The 20,204-nt window shown below is 50.3% G+C and overlaps 1 protein-coding gene and 1 long non-coding RNA gene across 2 annotated transcripts; both read right to left on the minus strand.

Moving 5' to 3' along the window:
- Positions 1-223: 223 nt before the first annotated feature.
- On the minus strand, positions 224-18,842 carry LOC116958393 (uncharacterized). Its single transcript, XM_076056744.1, has 4 exons — positions 17,570-18,842; positions 16,009-17,488; positions 11,870-11,983; positions 224-5,216 (listed from the first exon to the last, which is right to left on the minus strand). Exons 1-4 carry the CDS (start codon positions 18,239-18,241, stop codon positions 5,107-5,109), a joined length of 2,376 nt encoding a protein of 791 aa, XP_075912859.1. The 5' UTR covers positions 18,242-18,842; the 3' UTR covers positions 224-5,106.
- On the minus strand, positions 12,062-14,688 carry LOC142907306 (uncharacterized). Its single transcript, XR_012930928.1, has 3 exons — positions 14,564-14,688; positions 14,075-14,116; positions 12,062-13,704 (listed from the first exon to the last, which is right to left on the minus strand). It is a non-coding gene; the product is annotated as an uncharacterized LOC142907306 (long non-coding RNA).
- Positions 18,843-20,204: the final 1,362 nt, after the last annotated feature.

Here is a 20,204-nt window from a genome sequence, read left to right on the forward strand (position 1 = left end):
ACACGTACACACATACACACACACGTACACACGTACCCACACGTACACACACACACACACGTACACACACACACACGTACACTCACACACACACGTACACACACACACGTACACACACACGCACACGCACACACGTACACACACACGTACACACACGTACACACACATGTGTACACACACGTACACACACACACGTACACACACACACGTACACGTACACACGTTGACAGGAAGAGATGGTTTTTATTTGATCGCCGTCACGTGCATGGCGAGCCAGGAGCATTGGTCGAAGCGAAGCCTCGCTCAGCTGCTGATGAGACACTCAAATGTGGAAACTGATCAGTGAGTGTGTCAGTGAGTGTGTCAGTGAGTGTGTCAGTGAGTGTGTCAGTGAGTGTGTCAGTGAGAGGGACTGAAGATGAAGTCCAGGGCTTGCCGCTGTGTCAGTGAGTGTGTCAGTGAGTGTGTCAGTGAGTGTGTCAGTGAGTGTGTCAGTGAAGATGAAGGGATTGTCACTGTGTCAGTGAGTGTGTCAGTGAGTGTGTCAGTGAGTGTGTCAGTGAGTGTGTCAGTGAAGATGAAGGGATTGTCACTGTGTCAGTGAGTGTGTCAGTGAGTGTGTCAGTGAGTGTGTCAGTGACGTCACAGGGATTGTCACTGTGTCAGTGAGTGTGTCAGTGAGTGTGTCAGTGAAGATGGAGGGATTGTCACTGTGTCAGTGAGTGTGTCAGTGAAGATGGAGGCACGGGGATTGTCACTGTGTCAGTGAGTGTGTCAGTGAAGATGGAGTCACAGGGATTGTCACTGTGTCAGTGAGTGTGTCAGTGAGTGTGTCAGTGAAGATGAAGGGATTGTCACTGTGTCAGTGAGTGTGTCAGTGAGTGTGTCAGTGAGTGTGTCAGTGAAGTCACGGGGATTGTCACTGTGTCAGTGAGTGTGTCAGTGAAGATGAAGGGATTGTCACTGTGTCAGTGAGTGTGTCAGTGAGTGTGTCAGTGAGTGTGTCAGTGACGTCACAGGGATTGTCACTGTGTCAGTGAGTGTGTCAGTGAGTGTGTCAGTGAAGATGGAGGGATTGTCACTGTGTCAGTGAGTGTGTCAGTGAGTGTGTCAGTGAAGATGGAGGGATTGTCACTGTGTCAGTGAGTGTGTCAGTGAAGATGGAGGCACGGGGATTGTCACTGTGTCAGTGAGTGTGTCAGTGAAGATGGAGTCACAGGGATTGTCACTGTGTCAGTGAGTGTGTCAGTGAGTGTGTCAGTGAAGATGAAGGGATTGTCACTGTGTCAGTGAGTGTGTCAGTGAAGATGGAGGGATTGTCACTGTGTCAGTGAGTGTGTCAGTGAAGATTAAGGGATTGTCACTGTGTCAGTGAGTGTGTCAGTGAAGATTAAGGGAATGTCACTGTGTCAGTGAGTGTGTCAGTGAGTGTGTCAGTGAGTGTGTCAGTGAGTGTCAGTGACGTCACAGGGATTGTCACCGTGTCAGTGAGTGTGTCAGTGAATTCACAGGGATTTTCACTGTGTCAGTGAGTGTGTCAGTGAGTGTGTCAGTGAGTGTGTCAGTGAAGTCACGGGGATTGTCAGTGTGTCAGTGAGTGTGTAAGTGAAGATGGAGTCACAGAGATTGTCACTGTGTCAGTGAGTGTGTCAGTGAAGATGAAGGGATTGTCACTGTGTCAGTGAGTGTGTCAGTGAGTGTGTCAGTGAGTGTGTCAGTGAGTGTGTCAGTGAGTGTGTCAGTGAGAGGGACTGAAGATGAAGTCCAGGGCTTGCCGCTGTGTCAGTGAGTGTGTCAGTGAGTGTGTCAGTGAATGTGTCAGTGAGTGTGTCAGTGAGTGCATCAGTGAGTGCGTCAGTGTGTCAGTGAGTGTGTCAGTGAGTGTGTCAGTGAGAGGGACTGAAGATGAAGTCCAGGGCTTGCCGCTGTGTCAGTGAGTGTGTCAGTGAGTGTGTCAGTGAGTGTGTCAGTGAGTGTGTCAGTGAGTGTGTCAGTGAGAGGGACTGAAGATGAAGTCCAGGGCTTGTCACTGTGTCAGTGAGTGTGTCAGTGAGTGTGTCAGTGAATGTGTCAGTGAGTGTATCAGTGAGTGTGTCAGTGAGAGGGACTGAAGATGAAGTCCAGGGCTTGTCACTGTGTCAGTGAGTGTGTCAGTGAGTGTGTCAGTGAGTGTGTCAGTGAGTGTGTCAGTGAGTGTGTCAGTGAGAGGGACTGAAGATGAAGTCCAGGGCTTGTCACTGTGTCAGTGAGTGTGTCAGTGAGTGTGTCAGTGAGTGTGTCAGTGAGTGTGTCAGTGAGTGTGTCAGTGAGAGGGACTGAAGATGAAGTCCAGGGCTTTTCACTGTGTCAGTGAGTGTGTCAGTGAGTGTGTCAGAGAGTGTGTCAGTGTGTCAGTGAGTGCGTCAGTGAGTGTGTCAGTGAGTGTGTCAGTGAGAGGGACTGAAGATGAAGTCCAGGGCTTGCCGCTGTGTCAGTGAGTGTGTCAGTGAGTGCGTCAGTGAGTGTGTCAGTGAGTGTGTCAGTGAGTGTGTCAGTGTGTCAGTGAGAGTGTCAGTGTGTCAGTGAGTGTGTCAGTGAGTGTGTCAGTGAGTGTGTCAGTGAGTGTGTCAGTGAGAGGGACTGAAGATGAAGTCCAGGGCTTGTCACTGTGTCAGTGAGTGTGTCAGTGAGTGTGTCAGTGAGTGTGTCAGTGAGTGTGTCAGTGAGTGTGTCAGTGAGAGGGACTGAAGATGAAGTCCAGGGCTTTTCACTGTGTCAGTGAGTGTGTCAGTGAGTGTGTCAGTGAGTGTGTCAGTGTGTCAGTGAGTGTGTCAGTGAGTGTGTCAGTGAGTGTGTCAGTGAGAGGGACTGAAGATGAAGTCCAGGGCTTGCCGCTGTGTCAGTGAGTGTGTCAGTGAGTGCGTCAGTGAGTGTGTCAGTGAGTGTGTCAGTGAGTGTGTCAGTGTGTCAGTGAGAGTGTCAGTGTGTCAGTGAGTGTGTCAGTGAGTGTGTCAGTGAGTGTGTCAGTGAGTGTGTCAGTGTGTCAGTGAGTGTGTCAGTGAGTGTGTCAGTGAGTGTGTCAGTGAGTGTGTCAGTGAGAGGGACTTAAGATGAAGTCCAGGGCTTGTCACTGTGTCAGTGAGTGTGTCAGTGAGTGTGTCAGTGAGTTTGTCAGTGAGTGTGTCAGTGTGTCAGTGAGTGTGTCAGTGAGTGTGTCAGTGAGAGGGACTGAAGATGAAGTCCAGGGCTTGTCACTGTGTCAGTGAGTGTGTCAGTGAGTGTGTCAGTGAGTGTGTCAGTGAGTGTGTCAGTGTGTCAGTGAGTGTGTCAGTGAGTGTGTCAGTGAGTGTGTCAGTGAGAGGGACTGAAGATGAAGTCCAGGGCTTGCCGCTGTGTCAGTGAGTGTGTCAGTGAGTGTGTCAGTGAATGTGTCAGTGAGTGTATCAGTGAGTGTGTCAGTGAGTGTGTCAGTGAGAAGGACTAAAGATGAAGTCCAGGGCTTGCCGCTGTGTCAGTGAGTGTGTCAGTGAGTGTGTCAGTGAGTGTGTCAGTGAGTGTGTCAGTGAGTGTGTCAGTGAGAGGGACTGAAGATGAAGTCCAGGGCTTGTCACTGTGTCAGTGAGTGTGTCAGTGAGTGTGTCAGTGAGTGTGTCAGTGAGAGGGACTGAAGATGAAGTCCAGGGCTTGTCACTGTGTCAGTGAGTGTGTCAGTGAGTGTGTCAGTGAGTGTGTCAGTGAGTGTGTCAGTGAGTGTGTCAGTGAGAGGGACTGAAGATGAAGTCCAGGGCTTGTCACTGTGTCAGTGAGTGTGTCAGTGAGTGTGTCAGTGAGTGTGTCAGTGAGTGTGTCAGTGAGTGTGTCAGTGAGAGGGACTGAAGATGAAGTCCAGGGCTTGCCGCTGTGTCAGTGAGTGTGTCAGTGAGTGTGTCAGTGGGTGTGTCAGTGAGTGTGTCAGTGAGAGGGACTGAAGATGAAGTCCAGGGCTTGTCACTGTGTCAGTGAGTGTGTCAGTGAGTGTGTCAGTGAGTGTGTCAGTGAGTGTGTCAGTGAGTGTGTCAGTGAGAGGGACTGAAGATGAAGTCCAGGGCTTGTCACTGTGTCAGTGAGTGTGTCAGTGAGTGTGTCAGTGTGTCAGTGAGTGTGTCAGTGAGTGTGTCAGTGAGTGTGTCAGTGAGTGTGTCAGTGAGAGGGACTGAAGATGAAGTCCAGGGCTTTTCACTGTGTCAGTGAGTGTGTCAGTGAGTGTGTCAGTGAGTGTGTCAGTGAGAAGGACTGAAGATGAAGTCCAGGGCTTGTCACTGTGTCAGTGAGTGTGTCAGTGAGTGTGTCAGTGAGTGTGTCAGTGTGTCAGTGAGTGTGTCAGTGAGTGTGTCAGTGAGTGTGTCAGTGAGTGTGTCAGTGAGTGTATCAGTGAGAGGGACTGAAGATGAAGTCCAGGGCTTGCCGCTGTGTCAGTGAGTGTGTCAGTGAGTGTGTCAGTGAGTCAGTGAGTGTGTCAGTGAGTGTGTCAGTGAGTGTGTCAGTGAGAGGGACTGAAGATGAAGTCCAGGGCTTGTCACTGTGTCAGTGAGTGTGTCAGTGAGTCAGTGAGTGTGTCAGTGAGTGTGTCAGTGAGTGAGTGAGTGTGTCAGTGAGTGTGTCAGTGAGTGTGTCAGTGTGTCAGTGAGTGTGTCAGTGAGTGTGTCAGTGAGTGTGTCAGTGAGTGTGTCAGTGAGAGGGACTGAAGATGAAGTCCAGGGCTTGTCACTGTGTCAGTGAGTGTGTCAGTGAGTGTGTCAGTGAATGTGTCAGTGAGTGTGTCATTGAGTGTGTCAGTGAGTGTGTCAGTGAGTGTGTCAGTGAGAGGGACTGAAGATGAAGTCCAGGGCTTGTCACTGTGTCAGTGAGTGTGTCAGTGAGTGTGTCAGTGAGTGTGTCAGTGAGTCAGTGAGTGTGTCAGTGAGTGTGTCAGTGAGTGTGTCAGTGTGTCAGTGAGTGTGTCAGTGTGTCAGTGAGTGTGTCAGTGAGTGTGTCAGTGAGTGTGTCAGTGAGAGGGACTGAAGATGAAGTCCAGGGCTTGTCACTGTGTCAGTGAGTGTGTCAGTGAGTGTGTCAGTGAGTGTGTCAGTGAGTGTGTCAGTGAGTGTGTCAGTGAGAGGGACTGAAGATGAAGTCCAGGGCTTGCCGCTCTGCTGCAGCCACGTTTGGGTGCCACAGGTCGACAGAGAACACCACGAGGGGACCCTCCTCAGGGGGGCCTGGGGCAGGGGGGGGGGCAGGGGGGGGGCACAGCGGGAAGTAAACAACAATCACAACAACAACAATCACAACAACAACAATCACAACAACAACAATCACAACAACAACAACAACCACGACAACAACAAAAACTACAACCACAACAACCACCACTACTACAACCACAACAACCACAACAAACACAACTACAACAACAACAACAACAAAAACTACAACCACAACAACCACCACAACTACAACCACAACAACCACCACTACTACAACCACCACAACAACAACAACCACAACAACCACCACTACTACAACCACCACAACAACCACCACAACAACCACAACAACAACCACAACAACAACAACCACAACAACCACCACTACTACAACCACCACAACAACAACAACCACAACAACAACCACAACAACAACCACAACAACAACAACCACAACAACAACCACAACACCAACCACAACAACCACCACTACTACAACCACCACAACAACAACAACCACAACAACAACCACAACAACCACAACAATCACAACAACAACAACAATCACAACAACAACAACCACAACAACAACAACCACAACAACAACCACAACAACAACCACAACAACAACAATCACAACAACAACAACAATCACAACAACAACCACAACCACGACAACAACCACAACAACAACCACAACAACCACTACTACAACCACCACAACCACAACAACAACAACCACCACAACCACCACCACAACCACCACAACAACCACTACTACCACTACTACAACCACCACCACTACTACTACCACTACTACTACCACTACTACTACACTACTACCACTACTACACTACCACTACTACACTACTACTACCACTACTACACTACTACTACTACCACTACTACTACACTACTACTACCACTACTACTACACTACTACTACCACTACTACACTACTACTACACTACTACTACCACCACCACTACTACTACCACCACTACTACGACCACCACCACTACTACTACTACTACCACTACTACTACTACCACTATTACTACCACTACTACTACTACCACTACTACTACCACTACTACACTACTACCACTACTACTACAAACACTACTACCACTACTACTACTACCACCACTACTGCCACTACTACCACTACTACTACCACTACTACCACTACTACCCCTACTACTACTACTACCCCTACTACTACCACTACTACTACCACTCCTACCACCACCACTACCACCACCACCATCACCACTACTACTACTACACTACTACTACCACTACCACCACTACTACCACTACTACTACTACCATTACTACTACACTTCTACTACTACCACTACTACTACAACACTACTACTACACTACTTCTACCACTACTAGTACTACACTGCTACTACTACCACTTCTACTACTACCAATACTACTACCACTACTACTACTACACTACTACTACTACCATTACTACCACTACTACTACACTACTACTACTACCACTAATACTACAACACTACTTCTACCACTACTACTACTACCGCTACTACTACCACTACTACTACTACACTACTACTACCACTACTACCACTACTACTACCACTACTACTACCACTACTACCACTATTACTACACTACTACTACCACTTCAACTCCACTACTACTACCACTACTAATACCACTACTACTACTACCACTACCACTACTACCACTACTACTACCACTACTACTACCACTATTACTACCACTACTATTACTACCACTACCACTATACTACTACTACCACCACTACTACCATTACTACTACCATTACGACTACCACTACTACTACCACTACTACTACTACCACTACTACCACTACTAATACTACCACTACGACTACACTACTACCACTACTACTACCACTACTACTACTACACTACTACCACTATTAATACTACCACTATTACTACCACTACTACCACTACTACCATTACTACTACTACACTACTACCACTACTATTACTACACTACTACACTACTACCACTACTACTACCACTACTACCACTACTACACTACTACTACGACTACTACCACTACTACTACCACCACTACTACCACTACTACTACCACCACTACTACTACCACCACTACTACCACTACAACTACCACTACTACCACTACTACTACCACTACCACCACTACTACTACACTACTACTAATACTACAACACTACTTCTACCACTACTACTACTACTACCACCACTACTACTACACTACTACTACCACTACTACTACTACACTACTACCACTACTACTACTACACTACTACTACACTACTACCACTACTACTACCACTACTACTACCACTACTACCACTACTACTACTACCACTACTACTACCACTACTACTACTACACTACTACACTACTACTACTACCACTACTACTACACTACTACTACACTACTACTACTACCACTACTACTACTACCACTAATACTACTACTACTACACTACTACTACCACTACTACCACACTACTACTACACTACTACTACCACTACTACTACTATTACACTACTACCACTACTACCACTACTACTACCACCAATACTACCACCACTACTACCACTACTACTACTACTACTACACTACTACTACACTACTACTACTACTACACTACTACTACCACTACTACTACACTACAACTACACCACTAATACCACCACTACTACCACTACTACTACTACCACTACTACTACCACCACTACTACTACCACCACTACTACTACTACACTACTACTACACTACTACTACCACTACTACTACACTACTACTACACTACTACTACTACCACTACTATTACTATTACACTACTACCACTACTACACTACTACCACTACTACTACTACTACCACCACTACTACTACCACTACTACTACACTACTACCACTACTACTACTACCACTACTACTACACTACTACCACTACTACTACCACTACTACTACCACTACTACTACACTACTACTACTACCACTACTACTACCACTACTACTACACTACTACTACTACACTACTACTACCACTACTACCACTACTACTACCACTACTACTACCACTACTACTACACTACTACTACCACTACTACTACTACACTACTACTACCACTACTACTACCACTACTACTACACTACTACTACCACTACTACTACCACTACTACTACCACTACTACTACACTGCTACTACACTACTACTACTACCACTACTACTACACTACTACTACCACTACTACTACACTACTACTACACTACTACTGCACTACTACTACCACTACTACTACACTACTACCACTACTACACTACTACTATTACACTATTACACTACTACCACTACTACCACTACTACTACCACCACTACTACCACCACTACTACCACTACTACTACTACACTACTACTACCACCACTACTACTACTACACTACTACACTACTACTACACTACTACTACTACACTACTACTACTACCACTACTACTACACTACTACTACCACTACTACCACTACTACCACTACTACTACCACTACTACTACCACTACTACTACTACACTACTACTACACTACTACCACTACTACTACCACTACTACTACTACCACTACTACTACTACTACACTACTACTACTACCACCACTACTACTACACTACTACTACCACTATGACTACTACTACCACTACTACTACACTACTACTACCACCACCACTACTACTACACTACTACTGCTACCACTACTACTACTACCACTACTACTACTACCACTACTACTACTACCACTAATACTACAACACTACTACCACTACTACTACTACCACTACTACTACCACTACTACTACTACACTACTACTACACTACTACTACTACACTACTACTACACTACTACTACTACTACACTACTACTACCACTACTACTACCACCACTACCACTACTACCACTACTACTACCACTACTACTACCACTACTACCACTACTACTACTACTACACTACTACTACACTACTACTACTACCACCACTACTACTACCACTACTACTACCACTACTACACTACTACTACACTACTACCAATACTACTACCACTACTACTACCACTACTACTACTACACTACTACTACTACCACCACTACTACTACACTACTACTACCACTATGACTACTACTACCACTACTACTACCACTATGACTACTACTACCACTACTACTACACTACTACTACTACCACTAATACTACAACACTACTACCACTACTACTACCACTACTACTACTACCACTACTACACTACTACTACTACCACTACTACACTACTACTACTACCACAACTACCACTACTACTACTACCACTACTACTACCACTACTACTACACTACTACTACACTACTACTACCACTACTACTACTACACTACTACTACTACCACTACTACTACCACTACTACTACACTACTACTACACTACTACTACCACTACTACTACCACTACTACTACCACTACTACTACACTACTACTACACTACTACTACTACCACTACTACTACACTACTACTACCACTACTACTACACTACTACTACACTACTACCACTACTACACTACTACTATTACACTATTACACTACTACCACTACTACCACTACTACTACCACCACTACTACCACCACTACTACCACTACTACTACTACACTACTACTACCACCACTACTACTACTACACTACTACACTACTACTACACTACTACTACTACACTACTACTACTACCACTACTACTACACTACTACTACCACTACTACCACTACTACTACTACTACCACTACTACTACACTACTACTACACTACTACCACTACTACTACCACTACTACTACTACCACTACTACTACTACACTACTACTACTACCACCACTACTACTACACTACTACTACCACTATGACTACTACTACCACTACTACTACTACTACACTACTACTACCACCACCACTACTACTACACTACTACTGCTACCACTACTACTACTACCACTACTACTACTACCACTACTACTACTACCACTAATACTACAACACTACTACCACTACTACTACTACCACTACTACTACCACTACTACTACTACACTACTACTACTACACTACTACTACTACACTACTACACTACTACTAACACTACACTACTACTACCACTACTACTACCACCACTACCACTACTACCACTACTACTACCACTACTACTACCACTACTACCACTACTACTACTACTACACTACTACTACACTACTACTACTACCACCACTACTACTACCACTACTACTACCACTACTACTACACTACTACTACACTACTACCACTACTACTACCACTACTACTACCACTACTACTACTACACTACTACTACTACCACCACTACTACTACACTACTACTACCACTATGACTACTACTACCACTACTACTACCACTATGACTACTACTACCACTACTACTACACTACTACTACCACTAATACTACAACACTACTACCACTACTACTACCACTACTACTACCACTACTACACTACTACTACTACCACTACTACACTACTACTACTACCACTACTACACTACTACTACTACCACTACTACCACTACTACTACTACCACTACTACCACTACTACTACCACTACTACTACACTACTACCACTACTACCACTACTACTACTACCACTACTACTACCACTACTACTACTACACTACTACTACACTACTACACTACTACTACTACCACTACTACACTACTACTACTACACTGCTACTACCACTACTACTACTACACTACTACTACCACTACTACTACTACACTACTACTACACTACTACACTACTACTACTACTACCACTACTACACTACTACTACTACACTACTACTACCACTACTACACTACTACTACTACACTACTACTACCACTACTACACTACTACTACCACTACTACCACTACTACTACTACCACTAATACTACAACACTACTACCACTACTACTACTACCACTACTACTACCACTACTACTACTACACTACTACTACTACACTACTACTACTACACTACTACACTACTACTAACACTACACTACTACTACCACTACTACTACCACCACTACCACTACTACCACTACTACTACCACTACTACTACCACTACTACCACTACTACTACTACTACTACACTACTACTACACTACTACTACTACCACCACTACTACTACCACTACTACTACCACTACTACTACACTACTACTACACTACTACCACTACTACTACCACTACTACTACCACTACTACTACTACACTACTACTACTACCACCACTACTACTACACTACTACTACCACTATGACTACTACTACCACTACTACTACCACTATGACTACTACTACCACTACTACTACACTACTACTACCACTAATACTACAACACTACTACCACTACTACTACCACTACTACTACCACTACTACTACTACCACTACTACTACACTACTACACTACTACTACCACCACACCCCCACCACCACAACCCCCCCACTACCCCCCCCCACCTCCCCCCCACCACCCCCCCACCACCCCCCCCACCTCCCCCCCACCTCCCCCCCACCCCCGGCACGACCTTCGTGCGAGGCTGTGTGCAGGAAGGAATCATCGAAGAGGAGGCAACGACCCTCGACCCAGCGCTGCGGTTCGCCACCCACCACCAGCTCGCATCCACCAGGGGCCTTGAGGCCTGCAGGCGGGGGGTGGGGGGTGGGGGGAGGGGGGGGGAGGTGGGGGGGGTGGGGGGAGGTGGGGGGAGGTGGGGGGGTTTGAGTGAGCCTGATGGTGCTGGGTGCTGGGGTGTGAACGCCACCACTCAACCACTCAACCACTCAGCCACTCACTCACTCACCACTCACTCAGCCACTCAGCCACTCACTCAGCCACTCACTCAACCACTCAGCCACTCACCCACTAAGCCACTCACTCACCCACTCACCCACTCAGCTACTCACTCACTCACCACGCACCCACTCCGCCACTCACCCACTCAGCCACTCACCCACTCAGCCACTCACCCACTCAGCCACTCACCCACTCAGCCACTCACTCACCACTCAACCACTCACTCACCCACTCAGCCACTCACCAACTCACTCACCCACTCACCCACTCAGCCACTCAGCCACTCACTCACCCACTCACCCACTCAGCCACTCACCCACTCACCACTCAACCACTCACCCACTCACTCACCCACTCACCCACTCACTCACACACTCACTCACCACTCACTCAGCCACTCAGCCACTCACTCAGCTACTAACTCACTCACCACTCACCCACTCAGCCACTCACCCACTCACTCTCCACACTCACTCACTCACCACACTCACTCCCCACACTCACTCACCACACTCATACACTCACACACTCACCACACTCATACACTCACTCACTCAGCCACTCACTCACTCACACACTCACTCACACACTCACTCACACACTCACCACACTCACTCACTCACCACACTCACTCACTCACTCAACCACTCAGCCACTCACTCAAACACTCACCCACTCACTCACCCACTCACCCACTCAGCCACTCACCCACTCACTCACCCACTCACTCACTCACCCACTCACCCACTCACCCACTCACTCACCCACTCAGCCACTCACCCACTCACCCACTCACTCACCCACTCAGCCACTCAGCCACTCACTCACTCACTCACCCACTCACTTACCCACTCACCCACTCACTCACCCACTCACTCACTCACCCACTCACTCACTCACCCACTCACTCACTCACCCACTCACTTACCCACTCACCCACCCACTCACGAACACACTCACCACGCACTCACACACTCAACCACTCAGCCACTCACTCACTCAATCACTCACACACTCACTCGCCACACTCAATCACCACACTCATACACTCATACACTCAGCCACTCACACACTCACCACACTCACTCACACACTCACTCAACCACTCAGCCACTCACTCATACACTCAGCCACTCACTCACTCACCACACTCAACCACTCAGCCACTCACTCACTCAGCCACTCAATTACTCAACCACTCACTCACTCAGCCACTCACTCACCACACTCACCACACTCACCACACTCAGCCACTCAGCCACTCAACCACTCACTCACCACACTCACCACACTCACCACTCACTCACCACACTCAACCACTCAGCACACTCAGCCACTCAATCACTCAGCCACTCACTCACCACACTCAATCACTCAACCACTCACCACACTCACCACACTCACTCACCACACTCACCACACTCACCACTCACACTCACCACACTCACCACACTCACTCACCACACTCACTCACCACACTCACCACACTCGCCACACTCACCATTCACACTCACCACACTCACCACACTCACTCACCACACTCACTCACCACACTCACTCACCACACTCACCACACACTCACCACACTCAACCACTCACCACACTCACTCACCACACTCACCACTCACTCACCACACTCAGCCACTCAATCACTCAGCCACTCACTCACCACACTCAATCACTCAACCACTCACCACACTCACCACACTCACTCACCACACTCACCACACTCACCACACTCACTCACCACACTCACCACACTCACTCACCACACTCACCACACTCACTCACCACACTCACCACACTCACCACACTCACTCACCACACTCACCACACACACTCACCACACTCACCACACTCACCACTCACTCACCACACTCACCACACTCACGCACCACACTCACCACACTCACCACTCACTCACCACACTCACCACAACTCACCACTCACTCACCACACTCACCACTCACTCACCACACTCACCACACTCACCACTCACTCACCACTCACTCACCACACACACTCAACCACTCACCACACTCACCACACTCACTCACCACACTCACCACACTCACCACACTCACTCACCACACTCGCCACACTCACTCACCACACTCACCACACTCACTCACCACACTCACCACACTCACCACACTCACTCACCACACTCACCACACTCACCACACTTACTCACCACACTCACCACACTCACTCACCACACTCACCACACACTCAACCACTCACTCAGCCACTCAGTCACTCACTCACTCACCCACTCACTCACCACACTCACCACACTCACCACACTCACTCACCACACACTCACCACCCACTCACTCACCCAAGTGGCAACAGACCAGCGCGTTGCTGGGTCCGTATCTCTCCGGCACTCACCACACTCACCACACTCACCACACTCACTCACCACACTCACCACACTCACCACTCACTCACCACACTCACTCACCACACTCACCACCCACACTCACTCACCACACTCACCACTCACTCACCACACTCACCACACACACTCACCACCCACTCACCACTCACTCACCCAAGTGGCAACAGACCCGCGCGTTGCTGGGTCCGTATCTCTCCGGCACTCACTCACCACTCACTCACCACACTCACTCACCACACTCACCACACTCACTCACCACACTCACCACACACACTCACCACACTCACCACACACACTCACTCACCCAAGTGGCAACAGACCCGCGCGTTGCTGGGTCCGTATCTCTCCGGCACTCACTCACCACTCACTCACCACACTCACCACACTCACCACACTCACCACACACACTCACCACACACACTCACCACCCACTCACTCACCCAAGTGGCAACAGACCCGCGCGTTGCTGGGTCCGTATCTCTCGGGCACTCACCACACTCACCACTCACTCACCACACACACTCACCACACTCACCACACTCACTCACCACACTCACCACCCACTCACTCACCCAAGTGGCAACAGACCCGCGCGTTGCTGGGTCCGTATCTCTCCGGCACTCACTCACCACTCACTCACCACACTCACTCACCACACTCACCACACTCACTCACCACACTCACCACACACACTCACCACACTCACCACACACACTCACTCACCCAAGTGGCAACAGACCCGCGCGTTGCTGGGTCCGTATCTCTCCGGCACTCACTCACCACTCACTCACCACACTCACCACACTCACCACACTCACCACACACACTCACCACACACACTCACCACCCACTCACTCACCCAAGTGGCAACAGACCCGCGCGTTGCTGGGTCCGTATCTCTCGGGCACTCACCACACTCACCACTCACTCACCACACACACTCACCACACTCACCACACTCACTCACCACACTCACCACCCACTCACTCACCCAAGTGGCAACAGACCCGCGCGTTGCTGGGTCCGTATCTCTCCGGCACTCACTCACCACTCACTCACCACACTCACTCACCACACTCACCACACTCACTCACCACACTCACCACACCCACTCACCACCCACTCACCACTCACTCACCCAAGTGGCAACAGACCCGCGCGTTGCTGGGTCCGTATCTCTCGGGCACTCACTCACCACTCACTCACCACACTCACTCACCACACTCACCACACTCACTCACCACACTCACCACTCACTCACCACACTCACCACACTCACCACACTCACTCACCACACTCACTCACCCAAGTGGCAACAGACCCGCGCGTTGCTGGGTCCGTATCTCTCGGGCACTCACTCACCACTCACTCACCACACTCACCACACTCACCACACACACTCACCACACTCACCACACTCACCACACTCACCACACCCACTCACCACCCACTCACCACTCACTCACCCAAGTGGCAACAGACCCGCGCGTTGCTGGGTCCGTATCTCTCGGGCACGCGGCTCCCCGGACGCAGCATCTCGAAGCCGGCGCTGCCGAATTCGTTGTTGCAGATGGCAGTGCGGAGGGCTCGCACCAGGCGCCACGCGCCCGGGCAGCGCCTGCAGTTGGCCACCATCCTCACCCCGCCGCTCACCAGCGGGAAACGCCACCACGACGACGAGGAGGAGGAGGAGGAATCATCGCTCAGCCAGCCCGGCGCCGGAGGTGGCGACGGTGGTGGTGGTGGTGCTCCTACTGCTGCAGCTGCTCCTACTCCTCCTACTACTCCACCTACCCCTACTCCTCCTCCTACTCCTCCTACTCCTCCACCTCCTACTCCTACTCCTCCTACTCCTCCACCTACACCTTCTACTCCTACTCCTACTCCTCCACCTTCTACTCCTCCACCTTCTATTCCTACTACTCCTCCTCCTACTCCTACCCCTACTCCTCCACCTACTCCTCCACCTACACCTACTACTCCTACCCCTACTCCTCCACCTACTCCTACTCCTCCTACTCCTCCTACTCCTACTACTCCTACTCCTACACCTCCTACTCCTACTCCTCCTACTCCTCCTACTCCTCCTACTCCTCCTACTCCTACTCCTCCTACTCCTCCTACTCCTCCACCTACTCCTACTCCTCCTACTCCTCCTACTCCTACACCTCCTACTCCTACTCCTCCTACTCCTCCTACGCCTACTCCTCCACCTACTCCTACTCCTCCACCTACTCCTCCTCCTCCTACTTCTACTCCTCCTACTCCTCCTACTCCTCCTACTCCTACTCCAGCTGTTCCTCCAGCTGCTGCTCCAGCTGCTGCTCCAGCTCCTCCACCTCCACCTCCACCTCCACCTCCAGCTCCACCTCCTCCCGCCGCGGCGGCCGCGTGCAAGTCGAGCGAGCGGTAGGCGCCGTGGAACTCTGCGAGCAGGAGCGCGACGTGGCGCTCGAGGAGCTCCACGTCGTGCCGTTGCGCCTCGCGGCGAAAGAACGGTGCCGTGGGTAGGTCGGGCACGTGGAACACCTCGGCCGCCTGCAGCCGCAGAGCGTGCCGCGCCGGGAGGTCGTGAGCCGCGCCCTGCTGCTGATGATGCTGATGATGATGATGATGATGCTGATGATGTTGTTGTTGTTGTTGTTCGAGTCTGGCACGCTCACGGATCCCCTTGTGAATTCGCGACATTCCCGCCCAAGAGTATCGCTTGGCGTAGTGCTGAAGGCTGCGGTATAGCTTGCGGTTGTTGTTGTTGTTGTTGGTGGTGGTGGTGGTGGTGGTTGTTGTTGTTGTGGTTGTTGTTGAGCTGTTGTTGTTGTTGTGGTGGTTGTTGCCTCGGGTCAAACTCAGACCGACCATCATGACGCCAAGACCACCACTAACACCACTAACACCACTACCACCACTACCACCACCACTACCACCACCACTACCACCACTACCACTACCACCACTACCACCACCACTACCACCACCACCACTACCACCACCACTACCACCACTACCACTACCACCACTACCACCACCACTACCACCACCACTACCACCACTACCACTACCACCACCACTACCACCACCACTACCACCACCACTACCACCACTACCACCACTACCACCACCACCACCACTACCACCACCACTACCACGACCACCACATCCGCTAGCAGCGAGCGAAAATCCTTTTTCCAACACAGCTGCTGCTGATGCCGCTGCTGATGATGACGGTGATGGCGATGCTGCTGCTGATGCTGATGCTGCTGATGATTTAATGGAACCGGCGAATTTTCTCGATGCTGCTGCTGCTGATGATGATGACGATTTGATGGCACCTGAGAATTTTCTCGATGCTGCTGCTGCTGCTGACGATTTGACGGAACCTGAGAATTTTCTCGCCGACGTCGCCGTGCGGGGAGACGTCCGCGGAGACGACGTTTCGCACCCCACCCGGTAGCAGTACCAGAGGAAGAGGGAGGCGACGACTAGGGCGCCGACTCCCAGCGCCGTCCGCTGCAGCTGGGAGCTCAGCGCCAGCCGCAGGAGCAGCTGCCAGAGGCACCAGTCCGGAACGCCGGTCGTGACAGGGCGGTGGTGATGCTGATGCTGATGCTGCTGATGCTGCTGCTGATGCTGCTGATGATGGTGGTGGTGGTGATGGTGAGGCTGCTGCTGCTGATGATGCTGATGCTGATGATGATCCATTACGGAGGGGCGAGAGAGCAGGGCGCTGGGTAACGGCCCAGCCGGCAATGCCTCGGCAGCTGTCCAGGGTGCTGATTGGATGGCGACCCGCGCCCTGCAGGGGGCGCTGATTGGATGGTGAACCCGCGCCCTGCAGGGGGGCGCTGATTGGATGGCGAACCCGCGCCCTGCAGGGAGGCGCTGATTGGACGATGACTCAGCCGCCTGTCCCTTCTACTGCAGGGCGCTGATTGGACGGTGACCCGGCCTCCTGTCCCTCTACTGCAGGGCGCTGATTGGATGACTGCCTCCTGTCCCTCCACTGCAGGGCGCTGATTGGACGGTGACCCGGCCTCCTGTCCCTCTAATGCAGGGCACTGATTGGATGATGACTGCCTCCTGTCCCTCCACTGCAGGGCGCTGATTGGATGATGACCCGGCCTTCTGTCCCTCTAATGCAGGGCGCTGATTGGACGGTGACTGCCTCCTGTCCCTCTAATGCAGGGCGCTGATTGGACGGTGACTGCCTCCTGTCCCTCTAGTGCAGGGCGCTGATTGCAGGGTGACGCTGACGCTGCTGCTATGGAGGCCGTGACCACCACCACCGTCGTCTCTGCCAGCCAATGGGATGAGGGCAGAGACTGCAGGGGAGGGGCTAGAGGGGATGGGGAGTGACTGGAGGGGGAGGGGCTAAAGGCGGATGGGGAGGGGCTGGAAGGGGGAGGGGCTGGACGGGTGAGGGGAGGGGCTAGAGGGGATGGGGAGGGGCTGGAGAGGGAGGGACTTGGAGGGGGAGGGGAGGGGCTAAAGGCGGATGGGGAGGGGCTGGAGAGGGAGGGGCTTGAGGAGGGAAGGGAGGGGCTAGAGGAGATAGGGAGGGGCTGGAAGGGGGAGGGGCTGGAGGGGGGAGGGGAGTGACTGGAAGAGGGAGGGGCTAGAGGGGATGGGGAGGGGCTGGAAGGGGAGGGGCTTGAGGGGGGAGGGGAGGGGCTAGATGAGATGGGGAGGGGCTGGAAGGGGGAGGGGCTGGAGGGGGGAAGGGAGTGACTGGAAGGGGGAGGGGACTAACACACACACACTAACACACACACTAACACACACACACTAATACACACACACTAACACACACACACACTAACACACACACACTAACACACACACTAACACACACACACTAACACACACACTAACACACACACTAACACACACACTAACACACACACACTAACACACACACTAACACACACACTAACACACACACTAACACACACACACACTAACACACACACACTAACACACACACACTAACACACACACTAACACACACACACTAACACACACACTAACACACACTCACACACACACTAACAGACACACTCACACACACACACTAACACACACACTAACACACACACTAACACACACACACTAACACACACACACTAACACACACACTCACACACACACACTAACACACACACTAACACACACACAAACACACTAACACACACACACTAACACACACACACACTAACACACACACACACACTAACACACACACACTAACACACACACTAACACACACACAAACACACACTAACACACACACACTAACACACACACACTAACACACACTCAAACACACACACTCAAACACACACACTCAAACACACACACTAACACACACACACTAACACACACACACTAACACACACACACTAACACACACACACTAACACACACACACTAACACACACACTAACACACACACACACACTAACACACACACTAACACACACACACTAACACACACACTAACACACACACTAACACACACACTAACACACACACACTAACACACACACTAACACACACACACTAACACACACACTAACACACACACACACTAACACACACACACTAACACACACACACTAACACACACACACTAACACACACACAAACACACACACTAACACACACA

The sequence above is a fragment of the Petromyzon marinus genome, chromosome 77 (assembly GCF_048934315.1).
Source record: "Petromyzon marinus isolate PM22_M1 ecotype Great Lakes invasive population chromosome 77, UKy_Petmar_22M1.pri1.0, whole genome shotgun sequence".
Lineage (NCBI taxonomy): Eukaryota > Metazoa > Chordata > Hyperoartia > Petromyzontiformes > Petromyzontidae > Petromyzon > Petromyzon marinus.

Excerpts from the sequence above, each read along its gene's own strand:
- LOC116958393 (XM_076056744.1), bottom strand. The coding sequence starts at position 18,241 with ATGGATCATCATCAGCATCAGCATCATCAGCAGCAGCAGCCTCACCAT. Across the intron at positions 11,984-16,008 it reads GCGGGTCTGTTGCCACTTGG|GCCTCAAGGCCCCTGGTGGA; the intron begins GTGAGTGAGTGG and ends CCCCGCCTGCAG. Across the intron at positions 5,217-11,869 it reads GCACACAGCCTCGCACGAAG|GCCCCCCTGAGGAGGGTCCC; the intron begins GTCGTGCCGGGG and ends CCCCTGCCCCAG.